The following is a 26,043-nucleotide window of genomic DNA, read 5'->3' on the forward strand; positions in this document are numbered from 1 at the left end:
AAGGACCAGACTCATTGATGGCAAGTCGTCATCATCTTGCTGTAAATTTATAACACATGATGAACAAGACCTTGGAGGAACTTGTAAAGAGAAGTCACTGAAGCCTTGTATCTTTAGTTGTCCGTTTTGGAGAGTGTATATATACATGTGTAAGAAGCGCAGAGGTGAAAGGGTCATGAAAAGCTTTGGTTGAAAATGGTGATGGGGTCATTATGTGTGTAAGAAAATCTTTGTACTTTTCAGTTAACAATTCTACAAAATGAGAACTGTCTTGGGAAACTGGGGTTTATGAATTCAAAAGTATGCTTTATCAAATTCTTTATCTCTCATGTTTAAAATTATTTGAACAGACAAATAAATGTTGAACATCAGACTTTGCCTGATTGCTGTTCCTTTCAATGGGAAAAATATAAATCCTGATAATAGGATTTATATCTTTTTAAACCCTTATATTTTTATAAACCCTGATAATAGGGAAAAATATAAACCCTATTACCAGGGTTTTTCCTACTGTTTTTCCTACTATTCCACCTTGGATAATAGTAGGAAAAAATGTTGATCCGCCGAGTTTTCATTCATCTCACCACTCTCTTTCCCATTTGTGAGAAGGAATACAAAGCTGCACAGGCTCCCCTTTTAGTAACAGAGTCCAAGACTAGGGAGTCAGATCACCTGTTAAAATTACAGTATTACATTATGCATCTTTGATTTGTATTTGCAGCCTTCCCACTACTTGGATTAAGTCGTAAAAATCACAGGTAACCGTGGTCCAGTGGCAAAGCTGTATATCTCTTTGGGTTCTTTGTTGCAATTAGCAACTCTTGTTAACTTATACAGGAGGGACTTTAGTGGAGGAATATTAGGAATGTATAGAATTGATGAGAAGACAAAAGAATTAGGGTTCAAATAGGCAACAAGGCAATTCTGGAGTTCTAGGAACCATGGACTACTTGAAGGTGTTTGTACTAAGTCCCACCAGGCCTTGTACTAATTGCTGTCTGGGCAGGAATATGGTAGTGCCAACCGTTTTTGGTCTTCTGTGCTGGTACTTAGAAGGAATTCCCAGGGAAGGAGCATCCAGCTGGCATAGCTTGGGCCATACGAACACACCTTGATAGAGGAAGGATGGACCCGATTGCAGTCTCACTGGGCCTTGTCTAAGAAAGACCATTCTTCAAAGGAAAATTCGGATGGATTTATTGGAGGAAGTTATTTAAGCAGCCAAAAGAATCAAGCAGTCACCCCAGGATAGTAGAAGGGAGTAAGGACGGAAGCAGCCAGTACTAATTTTCCTTGGTAAATGAGGGTTAGAAAAATGTGCATTTGTGCATTGGCTTTGAGGCAGGTCTCCCTGTCTCTGGCTCTCTCTATCCTCCTCCTCCCACACCCATCCCTCCCAAGCAGTTACACTTTGATTTGTTTTGAGAAATTAGGTCTTTAAAAAAGTCCTTGTGACTGCTTCAATGTTTACCCTATTTACCCTATGGCATAATTTACCAGTTGTTAAATCTGCTCTATCCATAACTGCCTGGCTGTCAAGAATTTTACATTTAAATGTATTCATCAGTAGTGAAACTTTGACCTTTTGGACTCACCTGGATAAATAAACCCAACCCTTTGTGTTTCTTTTTCAGCATCCAGTCCTGGATGAGCCAATAGCTGAAGCTGTCTGTATTATCGCAGACACGGATAAATGGAGTGTGCAGGTAGCTACAAGTCAGAGGAAAGTGACGGACAACATGAAACTAGGCCAGGATGTCCTGGTCTCTAGTCAGGTGTCCAGTTTGCTTCAGTCCATTTTACAGCTCTACAAGCTTCACCTCCCTGCTGATTTTGTAAGTACTGGTTCTTATATCACCAAAGAAATCTAGTTTTAAAATGCTTTTAACAACATTTTGATTATAAAATCACAAATTCAAAAGTACTGTTTTAACATAATTGGAGATTAGCATAACTAAAACTAGAACATGAAACATAAAACCCGCAACAGGATAGATTTCAGTAACAATAGCTCTTCTGTGAAACAAATAACGAGGAGCGGCACTGGAATTTTTTGGAATGAGGTGTATGGTGCAGTAAATAAGGAATGGGTGGAGAGATCAAGCATAAAAGGAAACTGTAAATCATCCACTGGAGAACTCATGAGTTCTCGTTTTATTAGATTGATATTATAATAAGTAGGCCAGTTTCTGAAGGGATTGTAGTTCCTTTTATTAAGCAAACATTTACACAAAGGTGTTAAGGATAAAATAGAATATCATTTGTATAAACATTTCCAACTTTGAAGTACTATACACATGTAAGATTATATCAATTGCTGCTTTTTTTTTTTTTTTTTTTTTTTTGACAGAGTCTCACTCTGGAGTGAGTGGCATGATCTCTCCGCCTCCGGGCTCAAGTGATCCTCCCACCTCAGCCTCTTGAGTAGTTGGGACTAGAGGCATGTGCCACCACGCCAGCTAATTTTTGTATTTTTTGTAGAGATGGGTTTTGCTATGTTGCTCAGTCTGGTCTCGAGTTCCTGGGCTCAAGCAATCCGCTTCTTTCCAAATGGGATTTTAAAATCACTTTCATAACAACAGACAGAGCCTATACACCCTTAGAAAAGTATCAGTAGCTCCCCCCAGCCACTGGAATTAACGTGCACGACAAAATCTCAGTATCTGCGTATGTGCAGAGAAATTGAAAGAAAGAGAAAATACATTTAGAGAGGGAGGGGGAAAGGTTTCAAAAGAAGAAAAGCTTTTCCAGTGATGATGAACACTTAAAAAGTGAGAGAGAGAAGCTTAAGGGCATATGGCATATAGCTGGGTAGAGCTTGGATGGGCTGACCTCAGAGACAGGTGTGTGAGGAAAGAGTCTGCTTTCTCTGCTGTTCCTTCCCATCTGCACAGCGCTGTTCTCTGCAGCACAGCCCCAAACCAAAACATCTGTTATCTGCCTCCTGGCCTCCAAAAATGATGCAAACCTGTTTACCCAACAAAGCAAGAAGTTTTTAAATATTAATTACCTGCGCTAATTGCTAATGTAATGGTCATTGTCCTGTGTTTTTATGACCAAATCTATACTTGTACCCATTCCTCAAAAAGAGTCTAGACTTTTATGACTTTGAAGAAGGTGCTCTGAAATACCGTCTGGTTGTTATCAAAGTCGTGACAGTGTGGCAAGGCAGGAAGACCACTGAGCGTAGCTGGGTTATGGTCTAGGCTTTGCCGTTGGTTAGTTGTGTAACAGTGGACAATCCTGAGTCTCTCCGAACCTCAGCTTTCTTATTTGTAAAAGGAAGATAGTACCTGTTCAACAAGGGTGCTGTGAGAATCTTCTGAAAATTAGGGATATAACTGCTTTTTACTGCTAAAGCACCATGCCAATATTATAAAATACTTTAAAAGCCATATATGTCAGCTTTAGCGTCCCATAACTGGGGGGTCAAATCCAAGTTCTGCTACTTCCTAACCATGTAATCTTTCAAAGCCTTAATTTCCTTATCTGCAAAGCTGGGGAAATAATAGAACCTATCTCCTATGGTTATGAAATTATATTAGAGAATGAATGTAAAGCACTTGGAATAGTGTTAGATGTTATAAGCACTCAGTAAACAGCTACTATTAGTATGATAGTCAATAACAATTAGTTTCATGAAACAATATTAATGGTTGCAAAGACTGACAACACCTTTTTTCCAAACTCTTTATTTGGGCTTTAAGCTGAAGCGTACTCTTGCAAGACATCTGTCCTGGGGCAATATGAGAAGCACTTATGGATTATTATGATCTTATTTTTCGTTCTACAGTAGTAGGCAGTTTCTCCTTCTAAAAGCAGGTTGAGTTATGCTGATTTAGAGGCTAATGTTTCCTTTTCTGTAAGAGAAGTAATGTATATTAGACTTCATAGTTTACTTCATAAGTATTTGCCAAACTTTTATATTTCATTCTATAATACATACGTCTTGTCATAGTTGACATCTTGGTTATCAAAGCAATAAATTGTTATAGTTAATTCTTTTTACTTCCTTTGGACAGAAGTATGTTCAAGCACTTACTAGTGTGAATGACTTATTTAACCTGACAAAACCAAGATCAAAGAAAATTTTATCTGCAGTTTAAAATTCTCCTTAAAAAAAATCACTTGAATGAAACCTGTGATTAAATGGCTTTTAGAACCTTCAATACAAAAAGAGAAAGTAGCTATTTGAAATTTTAGAAGTTAAAAATTGGAGAAATCCATCTCAGGAATAAACTCCCAGAAAGAGGAGTTAAAAAAGCCCCCAGCATGTTCAATGGAATAATCAAGTCTTTTAAAAAATGTTTTTCTTTTTTTTTTTTTTTTTGAGACAGAGTTTCATTTTGTCACCCAGGTTATAGTGCAGTAATATGATCTTGGCTCACTGCAGCCTTGACCTCCTAGGCTCAAGCAATCCTTCCACCTCAGCCTCCTGAGTAGCTAGGACTACAGGTGTGTGTGCCACTATGCCCAGGTAATTTTTTAATTTTTGTAGAGACAGAGGCTCACTATGTTGCCTAGGTTGGTCTTGAACTCCTGCGCTCAAGTGATCCTCCTACCTCAGCCTCCCAAAGTGCTGGGATTACATGCGTGAGCCACTGTGACTGGCTAAAAGTTGTCTAAATGCTTTGATTTCACGTCTAGTATATATTTCATATAGACCACAGTTCTTATTTCCACACTGCATCATACAGTTTTCATATAGGCTGTGAACACTGTAATTACTTTTTCCAAACAGAAAGGGTTCAATGTAATATGAATATTATTTTTAATGTTTTGTGACTCTTAATAAAAATTTTCTATTTCACTCCATAAGGAACTGAAAGCTAATAAAGATCCTTTTACCACCTTGTTTACTTGGAGGAGCATTTCCATGAGAATTGGTGAAATCCTCCTTACTTTATTACTCTTAGTCACTTAGCAGTTGTGTTTCATCCACCTGACACAATGTATTTAAGATTTTAAACCAATGAAAAACTGAAAAGATTACATCTCTGATAGATATTTTTTCCATGTCACTGATCAGCCCAGATGGTCAAGATTAACATTTTCAAATGCATCTGTTAATCTTTTTACCTTGAAAATAACAGGCCTAATGGTCTAGAAGAAAATTATGTATGATGGAATTACCCTTGCCAAAGCCATCAGGTGTCTTACTGAAGATGCTCGGGTATCTGCCTGCCAAATGCAAAAGCATTTGCCTCTGGTGAAAGACACAGATGGTTGCTATTCTCTAAAAAAATGAAGCTGAACACAATTCCAAGGGTAAAGATGTCCTGAAAATAATTGCCTTTTCTTTATTGTTATTAAAGACCTAGTTAAAATACACTCTTGAAAGCAAAAGAAAAAAAAAAAGTTGTGGGGGAGGTTCAAAATGACCTGTTCCGGTCAGTCTCCTCTGGAAATGTACTGGGCCAGAATAATCTGAGATATTGGGGGAAAAAAACAAAAACCATACTGTTTACTAAATTATTTATAACAAAAATGCAAATTGCTATGTGGTTATGCGTAAATTCACATTCTCAAGATTGTTTAGCTATAAAAATTATATCAAGGAGTTCTTAATGTGGGAAAGGATTATTATAAATTTTTTAAAGGCAAGAAACATACTTTTGGAATGATTTCAACTATGGAAAAAATACTTGTTTAAAAAGACTAGAATAATACATATGTAAATCTTAATAGTTAGCAAAAGTAAACTTTGTTTTACAAGAACCTATTCTTATACCTGGTAGTGGTAGGGTTTGAGATGGCTCGTGATTTTTTAAGTGTATTTGAAACTGATGAGATTAAAGCTGTGTAGTTAGAAATGAATTAAGAAAATGCTGACTCTTAAAATATTGGCAGAGATTTGACTTCTAGCCCTCATTGTGAATGTTCTTGGCTTTGCAGTGCATCATGCATCTTGAAGATAGACTACAGGAGATGTACCTTAAAAGTAAAATGCTATCTGAATATCTCCGGGGACACACACGAGTCCATGTGAAAGAATTAGGCGTCGTACTGGGGTGAGTTCTGTGAAGTGCTGTCACTTCTCCCTTTGATAGGTATCCCTAGCATTGTACCCACTGATGTGTTTAGCCTGTGTCACCCTAAACTTCAGGCCCTGGTAACCCATCAAAGTATGTGGAGTCCATCAGATATGTGCCTCTGCAGCTCCCCAGTGAACAGCATGTTCCATTATCTGATACTGGGTTTCACACCTACAATCAATCGCAGGACTTTAGGCTGGTCGTGCTTTGTTGCTCTTCTCCGTGGGTTATCTTATGCTTGAAAAGAAAATTTAATCCCACACTGCCCGTTTCTAGTAACTGAATAAGATGCCGAAGTCACAAGCTGTGGGACATGCAGCAGCAGCTTGTGTTTACATTTCACTTCCTGGAGGAGGAGTAGGTTGGCACATTCCACCTGGTGGCAGGAAAGGCCCTCCTAGGCTTGAGGAGCCTGCCTGCGTGTCTGTGGGGGGACAGTGCTTTCCTTCCTTTATTATAAGCCCACCAAAGAGGAGATTTGTATGTTACTAAAAATGCCTATCATCCTCCAGAGGGTATTTGCCATAACTTCTCTAGGGGAAGTAATTCTGACTTTTGTTTTACTGTCTGCTTGATGTTTCAAAAGAGAACAAAAAGACGTTGCACATTTGGGGAACTGCCCCCGCTTATCCATAATGATGATTCCCCTCACTTGGGAGAAGAAAATATTGTTTATAATGTCGGCGTTTAAATTCTCTAAGCCTCCTAAGAGACTGGGGCCTTCGTATTTTCCTTAGATTTCTCATCTTTCACACCCAGAATGTGACGCCTGTGTTGTTTGACTCTTGGCATTTCCTTCATAGATTATTCTTACATACTTTATTTACAAAGTATTTCCCCCTTATGAGGTGTTTGCTTTTGCAGTTAACTTGCAACATGTCTCTTTTCTTTGTCATTTATTTTTTTGCTTTTGTTTATATCTCTCTACCAGCCTCATACTTCAATCCTGCCTTATTAGTTTTTTTTATTATTATTATACTTTCAAGTTCTGGGATACATGTGCAAAACGTGCAGGTTTGTTACATAGGTATACACGTGCCATGGTGGTTTGCTGCACCCATCAACCCGTCATCTACATTAGGTACTTCTCCTAATGCTATCCCACCCCCAGCCCCCCACCCGCCAAATAGGCCCCGATGTGTGATGTTCCCCTTCCTGTGTCAGTGTGTTCTCATTGTTCAACTCTCACGTATGAGGGAGCACATGTGGTGTTTGGTCTTCTGTTCCTGTGTTAGTTTGCTGAGAATGATGGTTTCCAGCCTCATCCATGTCCCTGCAGAGGACATGAACTCATCCTTTTTATGGTAGCATAGTATTCCATGGTGTATATGTGCCACATTTTCTTTATCCAGTCTATCATTGATGGGCATTTGGGTTGGTTCCAAGTCTATGCTATTGTGAATACTGCTGCAGTAAACATACATGTGCATGTGTCTTTATAGTAAAATGATTTATAAGCCTTTGGGTATATACCCAGTAATGGGATTGTTGGGTCAGATGGTATTTCTAGTTCTGGATCCTTGAGGAATCGCCACACTGTTTTCCACAGTGATTGAACTAATTTAGACTCCCATCAACAGTGTAAAAGTGTTCCTATTTCTCCACATCCTCTCAAGCATCTGTTGTTTCGTGACTTTTTAGTGATCGCCATTCTAACTGGCCTGAGATAGTATCTCATTGTGGTTTTGATTTGCATTTCTCTGATGACCAGTGATGATGAGCTTTTTGTCATATGTTTGTTGGCCGCATAAATGTCTTCTTTTGAGAAGTGTCTGTTCATATCCTTCGCCCACTTTTTGATGGGGTTGTTTTTTTCTTGTAAATTTGTTTAAGTTCTTTGTAGATTCTGGATATTAGCCCTTTATCAGATGGGAAGATGGCAAAAATTTTCTCCCATTCTGTAGGTTGCCTGCTCACTCTGATGATAGTTTCTTTTGCTGTGAAGAAACTCTTGAGTTTAATTAGATCCCATTTGTCAATTTTGGCTTTCGTTGCCATTGCTTTTGCTGTTTTAGTCATGAAGTCTTTGCCCATGCCTGTGTCCTAAATGGTATTGCCTAGGTTTTCTTCTAGGGTTTTTATGGTTTTAGGTCTTACATTTAAGTCTTTAATCCATCTTGAGTTAATTTTTGTAAAAGGTGTAAGGAAGGGGTCCAGTTTCAGTTTTCTGCATATGGCTAGCCAGTTTTCCCAACACCATTTATTAAATAGGGAATCCTTTCCCCACTGCTTGTTTTTGTCAGGTTTGTCAAAGATCAGATGGTTGTAGATGTGTGGTCGTATTTCTGAGGCCTCTGTTCTGTTCCATTGGTCTGTATATCTGTTTTGGTACCAATACCATGCTGTTTTGGTACCAATACCATGCTGTTTTGGTTACCGTAGCCTTGTTGTATAGTTTGAAGGCAGGTAGCGTGATGCCTCCAGCTTTGTTCTTTTTGCTTAGGATTGCCTTGGCTATGCAGGCTCTTTTTTGCTTCCATATGAAATTTAAAGTAGTTTTTTCCAGTTCTGTGAAGAACATCCATGGGAGCTTGATGGGGATAGCATTGGATCTATAAATTACTTTGGGCAGTATGGCCATTTTCACAATATTGATTCTTCCTATCCATGAGCATGGAATGTTCTTCCATTTATTTGTGTCCTCTCTCATTTCTTTGAGCAGTGGTTTGCAGTTCTCCTTGAAGAGGTCCTTCACATCTCTTGTAAGTTATATTACTAGGTATTTTATTCTCTTTGTAGCAATTGTGAATAGGAGTTCACTCATGATTTGGCTCTCTGTTTGTCTGTTATTGGTGTATAGGAACACATGTGATTTTTGCACGTTGATTTTGTATACTGAGACTTTGCTGAAGTTGCTTATCAGCTTAAGGAGATTTTGGGCTGAAATGATGGGGTTTTCCAAATATACAATCATGTCATCTGCAAACAGAGACAATTTGACTTCCTCCTTTCCTATTTGAATACCCTTTATTTCTTTCTCTTGCATGATTGTCCTGGCCAGAACTTCCAATACTATGTTGAATAGTTGAATAGGAGTGGTGAGAGAGAGGATCCTTGTCTTGTGCTGGTTTCCAAAGGGAATTCTTCCAGTTTTTGCCAATTCAGTATATTGGCTGTGGGTTTGTCAGAAATAGCTCTTATTATTTTGGGATACGTTCTATCAATACCTAGTTTATTGAGAGTTTATAGCATGAAGGGGTGTTGAATTTTGTCGAAGGCCTTTTCTGCATCTATTGAGATAATCATCTGGTTTTTGTCATTGGTTTTGTTTATGTGATGGATTACCTTTATTGATTTGTGTATGTTGAACCAGCCTTGCATCCCAGGGATGAAGCCAGCTGGATCGTGGTGGATAAGCTTTTTGATGTGCTGCTGGATTCAGTTTGCCAGTATTTTATTGAGGATTTTTGCATTGATGTTCATCAGGGATATTGGCCTGAAATTTTCTTTTTTTATTGCGTCTCTGCCAGGTTTTGGTATCAGGATGATGCTGGCCTCATAAAATGAGTTAGGCAGGAGTCCCTGTTTTTCTATTGTTTGGAATAGTTTCAGAAGGAATGGTACCAGCTCCTCTTTGTACCTCTGGTAGAATTTGGCTGTGAATCCATCTGGTCCTGGACATTTTTTGGTTGGTAGGTTATTAATTACTGCCTCAATTTCAGAACTTGTTATCAGTCTATTCAGGGATTTGACTTCTTCCTAGTTTAGACTTGGGAGGGTGTATGTGCCCAGGAATTTATCCATTTCTTCTAGATTTTCTAGTTTATTTGTGTAGAGATGTTTATAGTATTCTCTGATGGTAGTTTGTATTTCTGTGGGATCAGTGGTGATCTCCCCTTTATCATTTTTTGTTGAATCTATTTGAATATTCTCTCCTTTCTTCTTTATTAGTCTGGCTAGAGTTCTATTTTGTTGATCTTTTCAAAAAAACAGCTCCTGGATTCATTGATTTTTTGTGTCTCTATCTCCTTCAGTTCTGCTCTGATCTTAGTTATTTCTTGTCTTCTGCTAGCTTTTGAATTTGTTTGCTTTTGCTTCTCTAGTTCTTTTAATTGTGATGTTAGGGTGTTGATTTTAGATCTTTTCTGCTTTCTCTTGTGGGCATTTAGTGCTATAAATTTCCCTCTAAACACTGCTTTAAATGTGTCCTAAAGATTCTGGTACGCTGTGTCGTTGTTCTCATTGGTTTCAAAGAACTTTTATTTCTGCCTTCATTTCGTTATTTACCCAGTAGTCATTCAGGAGCAGGTTGTTCAGTTTCCATGTAGTTGTGTGGTTTTGAGTGAGTTTCTTAATCCTGAGTTCCAATTTGATTGCACTGTGGTCTGAGAGACTGTTATGATTTCCATTCTTTTGCATTTGCTGAGGAGTGTTTTACTTCCAATTTTGTGGTCAGTTTTAGAATAAGTGTGATGAGGTGCTGAGAAGAATGTACATTCTGTTGATTTGGGGTGGAGAGTTCTGTAGATGTCTATTAGGTCTGCTTGGTCCAGAGCTGGGTTCAAGTCCTGAATACCCTGTCAATTTTCTGTCTCGTTGATCTAATATTGACAGTGGGGTGTTAAAGTCTCCCATTATTATTGTGTGGGAGCCTAAGTCTCTTTGTAGCTCTTTAAGAACTTGCTTTATGAATCTGGGTGCTCCTGTATTGGTTGCATGTAGATTTAGGATAGTTAGCTCTTCTGGTTGCATTGATCCCTTTACCATTATGTAATGCCCTTCTTTGTCTCTTTGATCTTTGTTGGTTTAAAGTCTGTTTTATCAGGACTAGGATTACAACCCCTACTTTTTTTCGCTTTCCATTTGCTTGTAGATCTTCCTCCATCTCTTTATTTTGAGTCTATGTGTGTCTTTGCATGTGAGATGGGTCTCCTGAATACAGCACAATGATGGGTCTTGACTCTTTATCCAGTTTACCAGTCTGTGTCTTTTAGTTGGGGCATTTAGCCCATATTTGATTTAAGGTTAATATTGTTATGTGTGAATGTGATCCTGTCATTATGCTAGTTGGTTTTTTTGCCCGTTAGTTGATGCAGTTTCTTCATAGTGTTGATGGTCTTTACAATTTGGTATGTTTTTGCAGTGGCTGGCACCGGTTTTTCCTTTCCATGTTTAGTGCTTCCTTCAGGAGCTCTTGTAAGGCAGGCCTGGTGGTGACAGAATCTCTCAGCATTTGCTTGTGTGTAAAGGATTTTATTTCTCCTTTGCTTGTGAAGCTTAGTTTGGCTGGATATGAAATTCTGGGTTGAAATTTTCTTTTTTTTTTCTGAGACAGAATCTCGCTCTGTTGCCCAGGCTGGAGTGCAGAGGCATGATCTTGGCTCACTGCAACCTCCGCCTCTCCAGGTTTAAGCAATTCTCTGCCTCAGCATCCGGAGTAGCTGGGATTACAGGCGTGTGCCACGAAAATTCTTTTAAGAATGTTGAATATTGGCCCCCACTCTCTTCTGGCTTGTAGGGTTTCTGCAGACATCTGCTGTTAGTCTGATGGGCTTCCCTTTGTAGGTAACCTGACGTCTCTCTCTGGCTGCCCTTAACATTTTTTCCTTCATTTCAACCTCCGTGAATCTGACCATTATGTGTCTTGGGGTTGCTCTTCTCGAGGAGTATCTTTGTGGTGTTATCTGTATTTCCTGAATTTGAACGTTGGCCTGCCTTGCTAGGTTGGGGACATTCTCCTGGATAATAACCTGAAGTGTGTCTTCCAACTTGGTTCCATTCTCCCTGTCACTTTCAGGTACACTAATCAAACGTAGATTTGGTCTTTTCACATAGTCTCATATTTCTTGGAGGCTTTGTTCGTTTCTTTTCATTTTTTCTGTAATCTTGTCTTCACACTTTATTTCATTAAGTTGATCTTCAATCTCTGATATCCTTTCTTCCGCTTGATCGATCCAGCTATTGATACTTGTGTATGCTTCATGAAGTTCTTGTGCTGTGTTTTTCAGCTCTATCAGGTCATTTATGTTCTTCTCTAAGCTAGTTATTCTAGTTAGCAATTCACCTAACCTTTTTTCAAGGTTCTTAGCTTCCTTGCATTGGGTTAGAACATGCTTCTTTAGCTCAGAGGAGTTTGTTATTACCCACCTTCTGAAGCCTACTTCTGTCAATTCATCAAACTCAATTCTCCATCCAGTTTTGTTCCCTTGCTGGTGAGGAGCTGTGATCCTCTGGAGGACAGAGGCGTTCTGGTTTTTTGAATTTTCAGCTGTTTTGCACAGGTTTCTTCCCATCTTCATGGATTTATCTACCTTTGGTCTTTTACGTTTGTGACCTTCGGATGGGGTCTCTGAGTGGACATCCTTTTTGTTGATGTTGATGCGGCTGTTTTCTGCTTGTTAGTTTTCCTTCTAACAGGCCTGTCTGCTGCAGGTCTGCTGCGGTTTGTTGGAGGTCCACTACAGACCCTGTTTGCCTGGGTATCACCAGCGGAGGCTGTAGAACAGCAAAGATTGCTGCCTGTTCCTTCCTCTGGAAGCTTCGTCCCAGAGGGGCACCCACCAGATTCCAGCCAGAGCTCTCCTGTATGAGGTTCTGTCGGCCCCTACTGGGAGGTGTCTCCCAGTCAGGATACACAGGGGTCAGGGACCCACTTGAAGAGGCAGTCTGACCCTTAGCAGAGCTCAAACGCTGTGTGGGGGATCCGCTGCTGTCTTCAGAGTTATCAGGTAGGGATGTTTAAGTCTGCTGAAGCTGCGCCTATAGCCACCCCTTCCCCAAGGTGCTCTGTCCCAAAGAGATGGGGGTTTTATCTATAAACCCCTAACTGGGGCTGCTGCCTTTTTTTCAGAAATGCCCTGCCCAGAGAGGAGGAATCTAGAGAGGCAGTCTGGCCCCAGTGGCCTTGCCAAGCTGCAGTGGGCTCTGCTCAGTTTGAACTTCCAGGCGGCTTTGTTTACACTGTGAGGGTAAAACCACTTACTCAAGTCTCAGCAATGGCGGGCGCCCCTCCCCCAACCAACCTCAAACGTCCCAGGTCGACCTCAGACTGCTGTGCTGGCAGTGAGAATTTCAAGCTAGTGGATCTTAGCTTGCTGGGCTCCGTGGGACCCACTGAGCCAGACCACTCGGCTCCCTGGCTTCAGCCGCCTTTCCAGGGGAGTGAACCATTCTGTCCTGCTAGTGTTCCAGGTGCCACTGAGGTATGGAAAAAAAACTCTTGCAGCTAGCTCAGTGTCTGCCTAAATGTCCACCTAGTTTTATGCTTGAAACCCAGGGCCCTGGTGGTATACACACCCAAGGGAATCTCCTGGTCTGTGGGTCATGAAGACCAGGGGAAAAGTGCAGTATTCACACTGCAGTGCAGATACTGAGTTCCTCACGGCTTCCTTTGGGTAGGGGAGCCAATTCCCCAACCCCTTGCACTTCCCGAGTAAGGCAACACCCCACCCTCCTTCTACTTGCCCTCCGTGGGCTGCACCCACTGTCCAGCCACTCCCAATGAGATGAGCCGGGTACATCAGTTGGAAATATAGCTTGCTGGGAGCTGCAGACCGGAGCTGTTCCTATTCGGCCATCTTGCCTTATTAGATTTTCCATTGCCAAATGTGTACCTTACATTTCAAGGACTTTACCTTGTCCTTGACCCTTACAGGTGTGCATCATCAACACGTGTAATCATAAGCTTTTATTCCCCTTTGCACTCATCTCTAGGTCCTCTTAGTGCATTATTAGTGGACTCATGTTCATCCTTCCTTTATCTATCCCCTTCCTCCCGTAGTCAGGGCCAGTAGCACTAAAAGTACTAGAGAACTTCTGTGCACTCTGAAATCAGATCTGTATGTAGCATTACTGGAGAAGGACTAGAAAACTCCATGAGGTAATGCCAGATACTGTTTTATTTTTATTTTGAGGAATTCAAGGGTAAGAATTAGGACATAGTCCACAAACTGAAACAGTTCAATTTTTTTTTCATGACACCTGGCATCATTTTTAGCCAGTGCCCATACTGTATCCACCTCTGCTGTAGGAGAGGCAGCCAAAGCTGTGTCCATTTGAAACCATGATGTCTCTTAACCCAGTACCTTTTAGTGTCACTTTTAACCCAGTACCTTTTAGTGTCACTTTGCTCTCAGAATCTCTTGTGGCTTAAATGCTCAGTGAGGATCCCAGTATAAACTTTGAACAAATTCCCAGTGTTTTTTAAAAAATTGCTACCATCACCATTTTTCTAAGACCAATTTGAACTTAGGTGAAAAATCAGTATGCATTTAGAAGTGTTGACTGGAAGAATGAGTCTATAATGGAGAAAACCTTAAAGTATGATACAATGAAGTTATATAGGGAATACAGGAAAGTTAGAAAGTCTGGTGACCCCTGCCAAGGGAAAAAGAGTTTTATGTCCACACACAGGCGCAACACACTTCCGGTATTTCTCTCCCTTTGCCTCCGTGGTCAGTGTCCACTGGAATATTTTATTAAAAGAGTAAGTTTATTATCCTTCCATCTGTTTTTCTTTTTCATTAGTTTTAAATGATAATCTATCAAACTTTTAGTACCTAGAAATAATACTTTCTCATAAAACCATGCTCTTTTAAAGTAATATTCTTTTCTTTTCTCAATATTCAGGATTGAATCCAACGACCTGCCTCTGTTGACTGCTGTTGCCAGTACTCACTCTCCTTATGTGGCTCAAATACTCTTATAAGCTAAAGCTCAGGACAGTTCTTCCTTGGAAGAAAAAAATCAAATTCTCAACTGAAGGAGAAAGGAATAAGCTCTCTGTGATGTCAAAAGCATGAGAAGAGCAAACAGAAACAGTCATTCCACCTTTTTGTTTTGTGTTTTTGCTGTCAAGCTGATGCTTCATTGAAGACTTAGGTTTACTTGACATAATAGCATTTGTGATTGTCATGAACACTTTAGGCCATTTATTACCCATGAATCAACAAAGAAACTGACCTTTTTGGTGGTAGGAAACATAAGCACTAAACACTAAGCTGTTGCAACAGATTGCCTTGTGCTGTTTGGGCAGAATAAAGACAAGTGACTTGAGCGGGGTGGTCAGCAGTGTACATAACATTCCAGTAGGAAACTGCTTCCGAGTTTAAGCATGAGCTCCCCAAACTGGAGAAAACATATTTTGCTATTCTGAGACAACAGTGAGAATACAGACTTTGGATTCCAGGTCACAGTTTGCTTTTTACACAAGGTAAAGCAAAGAAAGCCACATTGTGCCATCTTCAGCTCCAGTGGCTGTAGCAGTGACTGTTTGACATAAAACATGTAAGAGAATTGCTTGTTGGGAAGAGTGCTTTAGGGACCCACTGTTTTCATTTCTTCTTGGAGTTTACCTTGTTTCAGGTGCAGCCACAGGTAGGTCAGAGATGGATTGTTGGTGCAATAAACCCAAGAATCAATGTAGCCTCTTAATCCCATCAAGATGTAGTTTGTAGCAGCAAAGTGTACAGTCTGAAACCGTATGTTTTATCCTTATATTTTAGAGCTTTCAGCAGCCTTTTTAAGAGAGGCCATTTACCAAAGTTATTTCTATAAGCTCAAGAGTGTTTCGGTTGGTAAGTTCTTCCAGCTGAAGCCACTTTTTCCTTATAGTTAATACAAATGACTATTTTTACTTTAAAAGGCACAGCTGTCCTGGTGGGAAATGAAACCTGCAACAGTTCAGGATGACTAATGAAAGCAATTAGCTTGAACATTTAGAAAAAATACATATATGATCTAAATTTTTATATTATCATTTCTGTGCCTTCTAATTCCTGCATCCTTTTCAAAACATCTTTCCAGAAATTAACTTACACATTGTATAAAACCGACCAAAATGATTTCCTAAAGTTCATGCAAAAAAAAAAAAAAAAAAAAACAAACCTAATTTTCTGTTAATATAAAAGAAACTTTAGTTTACTGACCGTGAAACAGACTATGTACTGACATCCAGGGTAAAGTAAAAGACTTTTAAATATTGATCATTAAAGGACAGGAGCTAAGCTAGCAAAGCAAAACATCTTTAGCACTTTGCAGATCTCAAGCAGTTAACCAGGCTCTGATTCACTTTTTTATGAATTAATTCCAGTTCTTTTCATGTATCTTTGAACCTAAGAATATGAAGTAATTTCCCTATTAGGGACTAGAATGACTTCAATTTTTTCATTTGATAAAAATCAGAACTGCTACCTTTCCCTTTTTTTTAATGATGCAAAATGTAGATGAGTGCGTTAAGGTTTGTAAGATCTTTATCATTTTATGTCATTCATTGAAAATTGAAATGTTCATTCTTTTTAATGTTTTCCTATTTCCTTTTGCCTAGCATTTGACTTTGGTGTTTTAAGTTCTGTAGTTCCATGACATCATTGTTTGCTGTTGTGTTACAGAGAGAGAAGGATCCTCACCTGTGGCTCAGCTCACCCCACATCCGTTTCTCATTACGTGTAAATAAACTGTCAGAGCTGATGTTACAGCTTTTACAGTTTAAAGCATTCCCCTCGTCTCTAGTTCCTTTTTTCTTGTTTACATGTTTTGGGCACTTTCCCTCATTCACCACCTTCCAGGAAAATAGATTTTCTTCCAGAAAATATTTTCTGTTTTCATAGAAAATAACTTGTTACAAAATCAGTTCAATTCTAATGTGGATGTAGTGCCATGTTGATAATTAGACCCATATAGGGGACACTGAGCTTTAAATCGTTGATTCTAAACTCTATACGTTAAAAAAATTCAGCCCAGGCCCCTCAAAGCCTGAGAAAATTTAATTTGCTCTTAATCTAATGTTCCAAAACTCACTCTTGGAAAAATGCCTGTTGGAAAACTACGTTTTTCCAAGGTGGGTCACATGTGGGGGCTGTCTCCGAGACACTCAGGATTCCAGTCAGAACCTAATCCTCATATCTATTGCCTACAAAAATAGACCAAGAATGTTGCTGCTCTTTTATAATCCTTTAAGTATTTAACATTCAAGTTTTCTTTGTCTTAAATTCAGCCTCTTCCTAAAAGCGAAAAAGAAAAAAAAAAACCTCCCAGAATTGTGTTGAGATCCACCGCTCACACGCCGTGCACCACCCAGTGGCTTCATTCTGGCTTAGCCGCAGAGTCAAGAAAGGGACCCCACTCGCTCCCACGCCCACCTCAAGAAAAAACATAAACCAATTTTTTTAAGAAAAGAAATCTACCTCAGTTGACAGGATTCCACCTTTAGGGTTTCTTCAACTTTTAAGTCTTACCTGTTGAGTGTAACTTTTGTAGCATCTTGCTTTTCCAAGCAAGCTAGTGAGGCATGACAGAGCAGAAGTCTGTAAATGTCCCTGTGATGGACCTCTTTCTAGCATGTTGCAGTTTTATTTTTAATAAATTGATAAGTGAAATGAATGTAAAGGTAATTGTGTACGTTTTAGACATGACAATGAAAATTTAAAATGTAGCTTCCATACTTGTGCATAATTCCAAAGTATTTTATTTTTTATCAGTGTTAAATAGCTTTTTGTACAGGCTTCAATCCATTTTTCTGAAGTGTGCTGTTTTTTAATGAAAGTAACTATAATCTTTTCACATCCCATGGAACTGCCGTTTACACATTGCAACTTTTTAAACTTAACCATATTTTTCAAAATTAACGTTTTTGGAGGGAGAAAAATCCCCGCTTGCTAAATGATACTAAACCGTTGTTTGGGCTCTTATAATTAGGTCCTGAGATTTTATAAAAATTTAGTCTGTAGCTTTTTAGGTTATTCACTAGAGTTGGTTGTACATAAAAATAAAGAATATAAAGTACCCCAAAATTCTTTTAAATGTCTGGATTTTTCCACTAATATGTACTTTAGAGAATATTTTGTTCATGCATACTTTCACGTTAAATTGAAAATGTCTTCAGCTTCTCTTGGTAAATGTGAACCGTTTGTTTTTTATTGTGCTTGGGGGAGAGGGTATTTTAATATAATTTTTGCCTAAATCAAGCAGTCCCCTGTGAATGTAAATTTTTAAATGTCAAAATATGATGAACCATATATCTTGAAAGTGAGATTGCAATATGCTTAAACTTAAGTGGTATTTCAAAAACGAGAAAATTCTGGAATTTGTCATTTGAAGCTCCATAAGAGAAATTGGTAGGACTTGGTTTTTGATCAGTCTGAATAGATACCAATGTCGTTGTGTGGGGATTTTTTTTAACTTGTTTATGTATTATTTTGATCCATTTTTCTGTGGCATTTGGTGCAATAAAACTTTTGAATTTATCTTGAACATTTTCCTGGTGCTGCATGCAATTTGTTATATTTAATAAAATGTAGAGGTCTCATTTCTAATAATAATTCGTGCTGAAAACAAGCTGATTATTTATCTATCTCAGTGGTTTTTAACCGGGGTGTTTTGGAAATGCGGGGACATTTTTGGTTAGCATAATGACAGGTTAGGGTTACTGGCACAGAGAGGGTGGGGGCTCAGATGATAGGCGAGAGGTCCTGCACCATGAGAGACAGCCCCATGGGATGAGGACTTGTCCCACCCACCTCCTGTGTAACCCTTAAATGTCCTGCTGGACATTTATATGGCTTAAAAAGCCTGTTTATAATTAAGCAGATAATTCTGCTATACATAAAAACACAATGTATTTTTACATGATTTTTGTATATAATGCATTCTCCAGGAATGCAATTGTTGTATAAATTGAGGGAAGATTTTTACTTTGTAAGATTTAGAATTTTAGCAAGAAGCGGTCACTTGGTCTTTACCAAGAATTGATGATATACTTTTGGAAAACCGCGTTTCCAATGGTAACATAGTTTGGTAGCTGTGGTACTCATGGAATTTGAGTCACCAATACAGCACATCTCTATCAGTCTTCATTTGTAGCCCCTGCATTCATGAAGACTCTGTATATAGATGCCTACTTCATTATATTTTTTGAGTTGGGGTTTCACTCTTATTGCCCAAGCTGGAGTGCAATGGTGTAATCTTGGCTCACTGCAACCTCCGCCTCCCGGGTTCAAGTGATTCTCCTGCCTCAGCCTCCCAAGTAGCTGGGGTTACAGGCATGTGCCACCACACCTGGCTAATTTTTTGTATTTTTAGTAGAAACGAGGTTTCACCATGTTAGCCAGGCTAGTCTTGAACTCCTGACCTCAGGCTATCTGCCCACCTCGGCCTCCCAAAGTGCTGGGATTACAGGCGTGAGCCACTGCGCCTGGCCAACTTCATTATATTTTCTAATCTACTGCCCGAATATTTATGTATTAAAGTAGTATTATAAATTACTTTTAAATTTCTTTTAAATTACAGTATAATAGGGCATTATATTGGTATGATATAAATTGAGTATATTTGTAAATTTTATTTTAGGTTAATAAAGGGGGCATTACAAAATATTTGCTCTGAAAAGGGATGATGTCCAGTGATATATTTGTTCTCAGGAAAAAATATGCCACTGAGTGCAACTGTTGGTACCAACATAATGCCATACTGAGTTATGTTATCTTAAAGACTGGGGGGAAAATTACAGTAGATACTTCAAAATCCTTTCTGATAAATGAAAATTTCAAGTGTTTTTCCCTGAAGCTTTTTTTTTTTTTTCCTTTTCCTGCATGTTCAGCTCTCTTAGGATGGCTTCCCTGCTGTGTACTCGGGTGAAACAGCTTTAAAATCATGCCATTGATAAAAGGATTTAAACGCACGTGCACACCACAGTGCATTTTGGTTCCCTAGCGCCTGGACCATTCTGTCAGACGCTTTCTGTATGTTACCTCATTTAATCCTCACAATGGATGAGAGGGGTACTGTGATGGGTTTTTGTTTGTTTGTTTGTTTTTTAAGAGACAGGGTCTCACTTCATCACCAGGCTGGAGTACAGTGGCATGATCATAGCTCACAGTAACCTCAAACTTCTGGCCTCAAGTATCCTCCTGCCTCAGCCTCTCAAGTACCTGGGACTACAGGCATGCACCAACACACCCAGCTAATTAAAAAAAAAAAATTGGGGGCTGGACGTGATGGCTCACGCCTGTAATCCCAGCACTTTGGGAGGCTGAGGCAGGCAGATCACAAGGTCAGGAGATCGAGACCATCCTGGCTAACATGGTGAAACCCTGCCTCTACTAAAAATACAAAAAATTAGCCGGCCGTGGTGGCACGCGCCTGTAGTCCCAGCTACTCGGGAGGCTGAGGCAGGAGAATCGTTTGAACCTGGGAGGCGGAGGTTGCAGTGAGCTGAGATTGTGCCACTGCACTCCAGCCTGAGCAACAGTGAGACTCCATCTCAAAAAAAACAAAAAAATATTTTGTAGAGACAGTGTCTCACTCTGTTGCCCAGGCTGGTCTTGAACTCTGGGCCTTACATGACCCTCCTGCCTCAGCTTCCCAAACCGTTGGGATTACAGGCATGAGCCACCAGGTCTGGCCTGTAATGGTTGATTTTATGTGTCATCTTGGCTAGGCGATAGTAATCAGATATTTAGTCAAACACCAATCTGGATGATGCTGTGCAGGTATTTTTTTTTCCTTTTTCTCTCTTTTTTTTTTTTTTGAGACAGAGTTTTGCTCTTGTTGCCCAGGCTGGAGTGCAATGGCACGTTCTTGGCTCACTGCAACCTCTCCCTCCCGGGTTCAGGCGATTCTCCTGCCTCAGCCTTCCTGAGTAGCTGGGATTACAGGCATGCACCACCATGCCCAGCTAATTCTGTATTTTTAGTAGAGATGGGGTTTCCCCATGTTGGTCAGGCTGGTCTTGAACTCCCGACCTCAGATGATCTGCCCGCCTCGGCCTCCCAAAGTGCTGGGATTACAGGCATGAGCCACCACTCCCAGCCCAGTGCTGTGCAGGTATTTCTTAGGTGAGATTAATACTTAAGTCAGTGGACCCTGAATAAAGCTATTTATTTATCCTCCATAATGTGGGTGGGCCTCATTCAAACTGTTGAAGGTCTTAAGAGAAAGACTGAAGATTCCCCAGGAAGAGAGAATTCTGCCTGCAAACTGCCTTCAGGCTGGAGCTGCAACATCAGTTTCTCCCGAGGTCTCCATCCTGTTGGCCCACCCTGCTGCTGCGTTTGGATTTGCCAACTTCCACAATCACAGGAGCCAACTCCTAAAAATAAACACCCCTCCCTGGCTCTTGCTCTCCTACATGCACAACACACACATCATTGGTTCTGTTTCTCTGGAGAACCCTGACTGATACAGATACTTAGGAGATCGGTCCAATGATATGGTATGATAACCCAAAGTGGAGTTGAGTAGGATCAGAAAATCGTCATTCCAAGTTACAGGAAGTAGACTTTCAAGCAAATATCTTTAACATCATAAACAGTACCAACTTGAGAGTTATCCCATAAAGGTTGACATAGATGTCACATAGTCTCTGAATATGTGTTGCAAAGAATTGGAAAACAACCCTCTGAGAAGGAAGGAGGTAACATTTCGTTGAAAGTGGTGGAAAGGCCCGGCGCGGTAGCTCATGCCAGTGCCTGTAATCCCAGCTACTCGGGAGGCTAACGCAGGAGAATCACTTGAACCCAGGAGGCGGAGGCTGCAGTCAGCCGAGATTGTGCCACTACACTACAGCCTGGGCAACAGAGCGAGACTCTGTCTCAAAAAAATAAATAAAAGCCCAGCCCTGTGCACTCCAGTGACCCAGCTGATTCATCTTCTCCAGCCTCATCACCAGATAATTCTGTGTTCCATATTCCAGCCACATTGAACCACATGTACTTCCCCAAAGGTGCTAGGTTATTGTCTTTGCCCTGTCTGTTCTTCCTAGAATAGACTTCCCTTTGCCTCATCAAGTCCCCCCTGTTCCTAGCACAAAATTCAATTCATTGTCAAATCCTCCAGCACCTTGCTACTCAAGGTCCTCAGACCAGCAACAACTAACTGCATTTCCTGGGAGCTTGACAGAAATGCAAAATCTCAAACCCCATTTCAGACCTACTGAATCATAATCTGCATCTTAACATGATCCCCAAGTGATTTGCATGACCTTTAAAATTTGAGAGTACTGCTCTCAAACTGGAGTGGATGAGGAAAAGAATGTATCAGTCACTGAGACTGAAGTCTGTGTATTGGAATGAAGGGGGACAATGAGAATATTTGCCAGCAAAGAAATGAAATAGAAATGAATTACGTTAAAAGTGTTTATCATATGCACGTAAATTGTACAATGCTTAGGTAGCTATTATATGAAGGAAAAAACTACCAGAAATCCAGAAGGGGAAAATAATGAATGGAATAGAAGATAGAACTTAAGAGACATTTTGTGATTTAAAAAGAGAGATTAGGGCATTATAGAAGTGGTTTAGAGACTTGCTCAATGGATTTCCAAAAGTATTTTTAAAAGCATTTTTGGGTAAATGTATACAAGAATGATACATACTGTTAAATCTCATAAACTGTACTTTTTAGAAACATTGTAATTAAGCTCTCTAAACTTAAGTTTATACATGGAAAACCAAACTCAAAGCATGGATATAAGATATTCCCATTTTCAACCATCTATTTGATGGGAAAGCTTGTGATACTGTCTATAGGTTTAAGCTTTTAAAATCTCCCCCAAGTCGCCCACTAACACAGACAAATTTCTACTTAAGAGACTTTCAGTGCATGGTTCTGATTCTTGTCACGTAAGAATGGAAAATGTGTTGGCATCTCAAGTAAGAATAGTAATGATAGCCACTCATTGGGGGCTATGTGTGAGGCACTGCATTGGAGGCTTTTCATATGTGGTATTCATTATTTGCTTTCAAATATATAAGAACATTTGTTCCAATTTATTTTCCCTAAAGAGGATTCATATAAAAGAGAGGGGGATTGAGTATTTATTGAAGCATCCACACAAATTCTGCAGGACAGTCCAAAAAATGGACTTGTGGGACAAGTATCTAAAGTATCTCTGGAAATTTAGAAGAAAGCCTCATTGATAAAAAAGATAAATTATTTTGAATGATTCAGTATTTTGTTTATTTCTGGAATGGAAGGGGTATGACCAAGTGCTCAACTACTCTCAGGAACAATGGGTTAAACCGACCTCAGGTGCCTCTTGATGTGACGCACTGAGCATGAGGCAACGTCACTTATCTGGGATTCCTGACAAAAACACGCAACCTGAACCCACTCATGAGGAAACATCAGACAAGCCCATACTGAAAGATACAGAACTGGCCTGGATTCCTCAAAAATGTCCGTGTTATAGATGCTTGAAGGCAGCATGCTCCTTAAGAGTCATCACCACTCCCTAATCTCAAGTACCCAGGGACACAAACACTGCGGAAGGCCGGAAGGCCGCAGGGACCTCTGCCTAGGAAAACCAGAGACCTTTGCTCATGTGTTTATCTGCTGACCTTCTCTCCACTATTATCCTATGACCCTGCCATATCCCCTCTCTGAGAAACACCCAAGAATGATCAATAAATACTTAAAAAAAAAAAAAAAAAGTCCGTATTATAAAAGACCAGAGTGAGGAACTCCTCCAAATTGAAGGGGACTAAAGAGACGTGATAACGCAATGTAATACATAGTCCTAGACTGAATCCTGGATCAGAATGTTACAAAGATCGTCAGTTAATACTTCTTGTCATTGCTGTTGTTGTTGTTGTTATTTTTTAAGACAGGCTCTCTGTCACGCAGGCTGGAGTGCAGTGATGCAATCATAGCTCACTGCAGACTTGAAGGCCTGTGCTCGAGCAAGCCTCCCACCTCAGCCTCCTGAGTGGCTGGGATTACAGGCATGCACCACCACCCCTGCCTAATTTTTTATAGAGATGGGGTCTCACTATGTTGCCCAGGCTGCTCTCAAACCTGGGCTCAAGTGATTCTTCCACCTCAGCCTCCCAAAGTGCTGGGATTATAGGTGTGAACCACCACCGTCTGCTATTTAGTAAAATTCGACTATGAACTTTAAATGAGATAATAATACTCTATTAATGTTAAATTTCCTGAATCTTATAAATTGTACTGTGGTTATGTGAGACAGCATCCTTGTTCTTAGGAAATACACCCTGAAATATTTAGGAGTAAAGGGTCTAGCCTGTAGACCATTTATTCCATAAGGTCTGTGCCTGTAGTCCTAGCTACTCAGGAGGCTGAGGTGGGAGGATTGTTTGAACAGGAGTTCAAGGCTGCAGTGCACTATGGTTGTGCCCATGAATAGCCAATGCACTCCAGCCTGGGCAACATAGTGAGACCCCCATATCTTAAAAAAAAAAGACAAGAGAAGTTGGGGGGCATCATGTCTGCAACTTGCACTCAAATGGTGTAAGACAGAGAGGAAGAAAGCAAACTTAAAAGCAAGTAAAATTAACAACAGATGGGGCTGGGGAAAGAGTATATCAAGTTCTTTGTGCTGTTGTTACAACGTGCTCTACAAATTTGAAATCAAAATAAGAAGTCTTTTAACAGATTTTTTAATACAAAAAATATTTCAACTGGATTTGGTGAATGATAGAGGCGTTTGGGATAATTTAGTCCGTAATAGCTCTAATCCGACACAAAATTAGTTCAGTGACAGAAAGTAACTAATCCAAGCCCTCCTCCACACACACTGCAATAAATCATTTCACTTGGACCCATCTCAAAATTCAGACTACATTGAAATGTTAGATGTGGAACTGTTCCCTTTTTCAATACGAAGTATTCCTAAGGTCAGGATCTACTGAGGAGGACAGCTAAGTCTCCCTCCATCACAGAATGTCTCAAATAGACATAATGGCTTGCTGATGAATCAGATCTCTGGCAACAGAGGGTGAGTAATATTCTAGTGAATTGGCAAGATTCTCCAAAAGAGCAAGAAGTCTTTTTATGTGTAGGGAACAGGAGTCTCTGAATGGGCCTGAGCTATTCTATTCCTTTTTCTAGCATGGAAATCTGCTGTCAAACTCTATTGAAAAACTGGATGCCTGCAAAGTTCATTGTGCTGTGGGATTAGACAGAAAGCTATTATTGGCAAATGGTTTGTACACAGACCTCAGGAAATAGTTGTTGAATATCTACTTCCACATTCTTTAATTCTCCTCCTAACTCTATAAAATATTCAAAACAGATACCAAAATCCCCATTTTACTTCTAAAAACCCATACAGGGAAATTATGCAACTTGCCCAAGATTCCATAAATAGTTTAGGGGACAACCTAGAATTCAAACGGGTATAAGCTTACTCTGCTAACCAGTTTGTGAGGTTTTGAGGGGAGTTACAGATTTACCTCCATTTCACAAACGGTGCTTTCTCAGCTCTTGGAACTCACAGGGGTGGCCATTCTCTCGAGGTTAAACCTAGTGATAAGAAATTCTGAGGACACAACCTCTTGTTTTCTTTAACTATAAAAGGGGAATAATGCCCACTTACCCACTGAATAAACATCACTGTGGCAATCCAGTATAAATTACAAAATGCTTCGATAGGTTAAAAGAAGCTACAAAACTGCTTATTAGTATTACTATGAGAAACCTCTCCCGATTTATATGTTAAAGCAGCCTGACTTTTTCTATGACAATTTAGAAAAGCAAAAAATCATACCTTTTCCTTTTTTGGTAGCTTCGGCAGCTTAGGTGGTTTGGAAGCTCTTGGTAACGATGACTTACTCTGCCTAACGAGAATAGCCCATTTGGAATTTCTCTGATCACTGTCCTCGAAAGCACTCATATGCCAGGCTAAAGAAGCACGACTCTGTTTTCCTTGCATATCCAGGACATGAGGTTTTGGTTGCCTGGAATAGGAACAAATTGGTTCTCAAATGGAAAAGATCTAGAAACAAGGCCACCAGTTTTCAGATAGTTGAGATTTGTCTGTTTTTCTAGTAATTTAAGGTGATTCTAGCCATGTGGCTTAGGAAAGCTGAAGACCTGACCCATCCTGGGAAGTTTCTGGACTCTCTCCACTGTACATCACTGGACTGCTAGAGATCCAAAGAACCACCCCCCAGATGGACGCCTATCTAGGAAGCTTGTTGATGAATGCACTACTGTCCATTCAGAGCCAAGCATGGAAGATGCTGTGAAGTTGAAGGTGATATGCTAATGCTGAGGCTTCATGAGACTCATGTGATCTCCTGAAGGACACAGCCTATCCATTCTGAGGTCT

The 26,043-nt window shown here is 39.9% G+C and overlaps 2 protein-coding genes across 9 annotated transcripts in view; one reads left to right on the forward strand and one right to left on the reverse strand.

The window, feature by feature from the left end:
- FNIP2 (folliculin interacting protein 2) overlaps window positions 1-18,226 on the forward strand; it is a 137,964-nt gene extending 119,738 nt beyond the window's left edge. For 4 of the 8 annotated variants that reach the window (XM_054484851.2, XM_063664246.1, XM_054484848.2 and 1 more), the window contains 3 exons: window positions 1,635-1,835; window positions 5,896-6,011; window positions 14,604-18,226. In XM_054484851.2, the coding sequence (XP_054340826.1) occupies window positions 1,635-1,835; window positions 5,896-6,011; window positions 14,604-14,682 (396 nt within the window). In that variant the 3' untranslated portion in view covers window positions 14,683-18,226. The other 4 variants (XM_063664245.1, XM_054484846.2, XM_054484847.2 and 1 more) reach the window with 3 other exon arrangements.
- The window catches only part of SPMIP2 (sperm microtubule inner protein 2), a 141,457-nt gene continuing 118,689 nt past the window's right edge, over window positions 3,276-26,043 (reverse strand). The window contains exons 4-5 of the mRNA XM_054484853.1: window positions 25,480-25,669; window positions 3,276-3,860 (exon numbers count right to left, since the gene is read on the reverse strand). Of these exons, the coding sequence (XP_054340828.1) occupies window positions 3,846-3,860; window positions 25,480-25,669 (205 nt within the window). The 3' untranslated portion in view covers window positions 3,276-3,845. The remainder of the gene's footprint in view (window positions 3,861-25,479; window positions 25,670-26,043) is intronic.

This window comes from Pongo pygmaeus, chromosome 3 (genome assembly GCF_028885625.2).
Source record: "Pongo pygmaeus isolate AG05252 chromosome 3, NHGRI_mPonPyg2-v2.0_pri, whole genome shotgun sequence".
NCBI classification, from domain to species: Eukaryota; Metazoa; Chordata; class Mammalia; order Primates; family Hominidae; genus Pongo; species Pongo pygmaeus.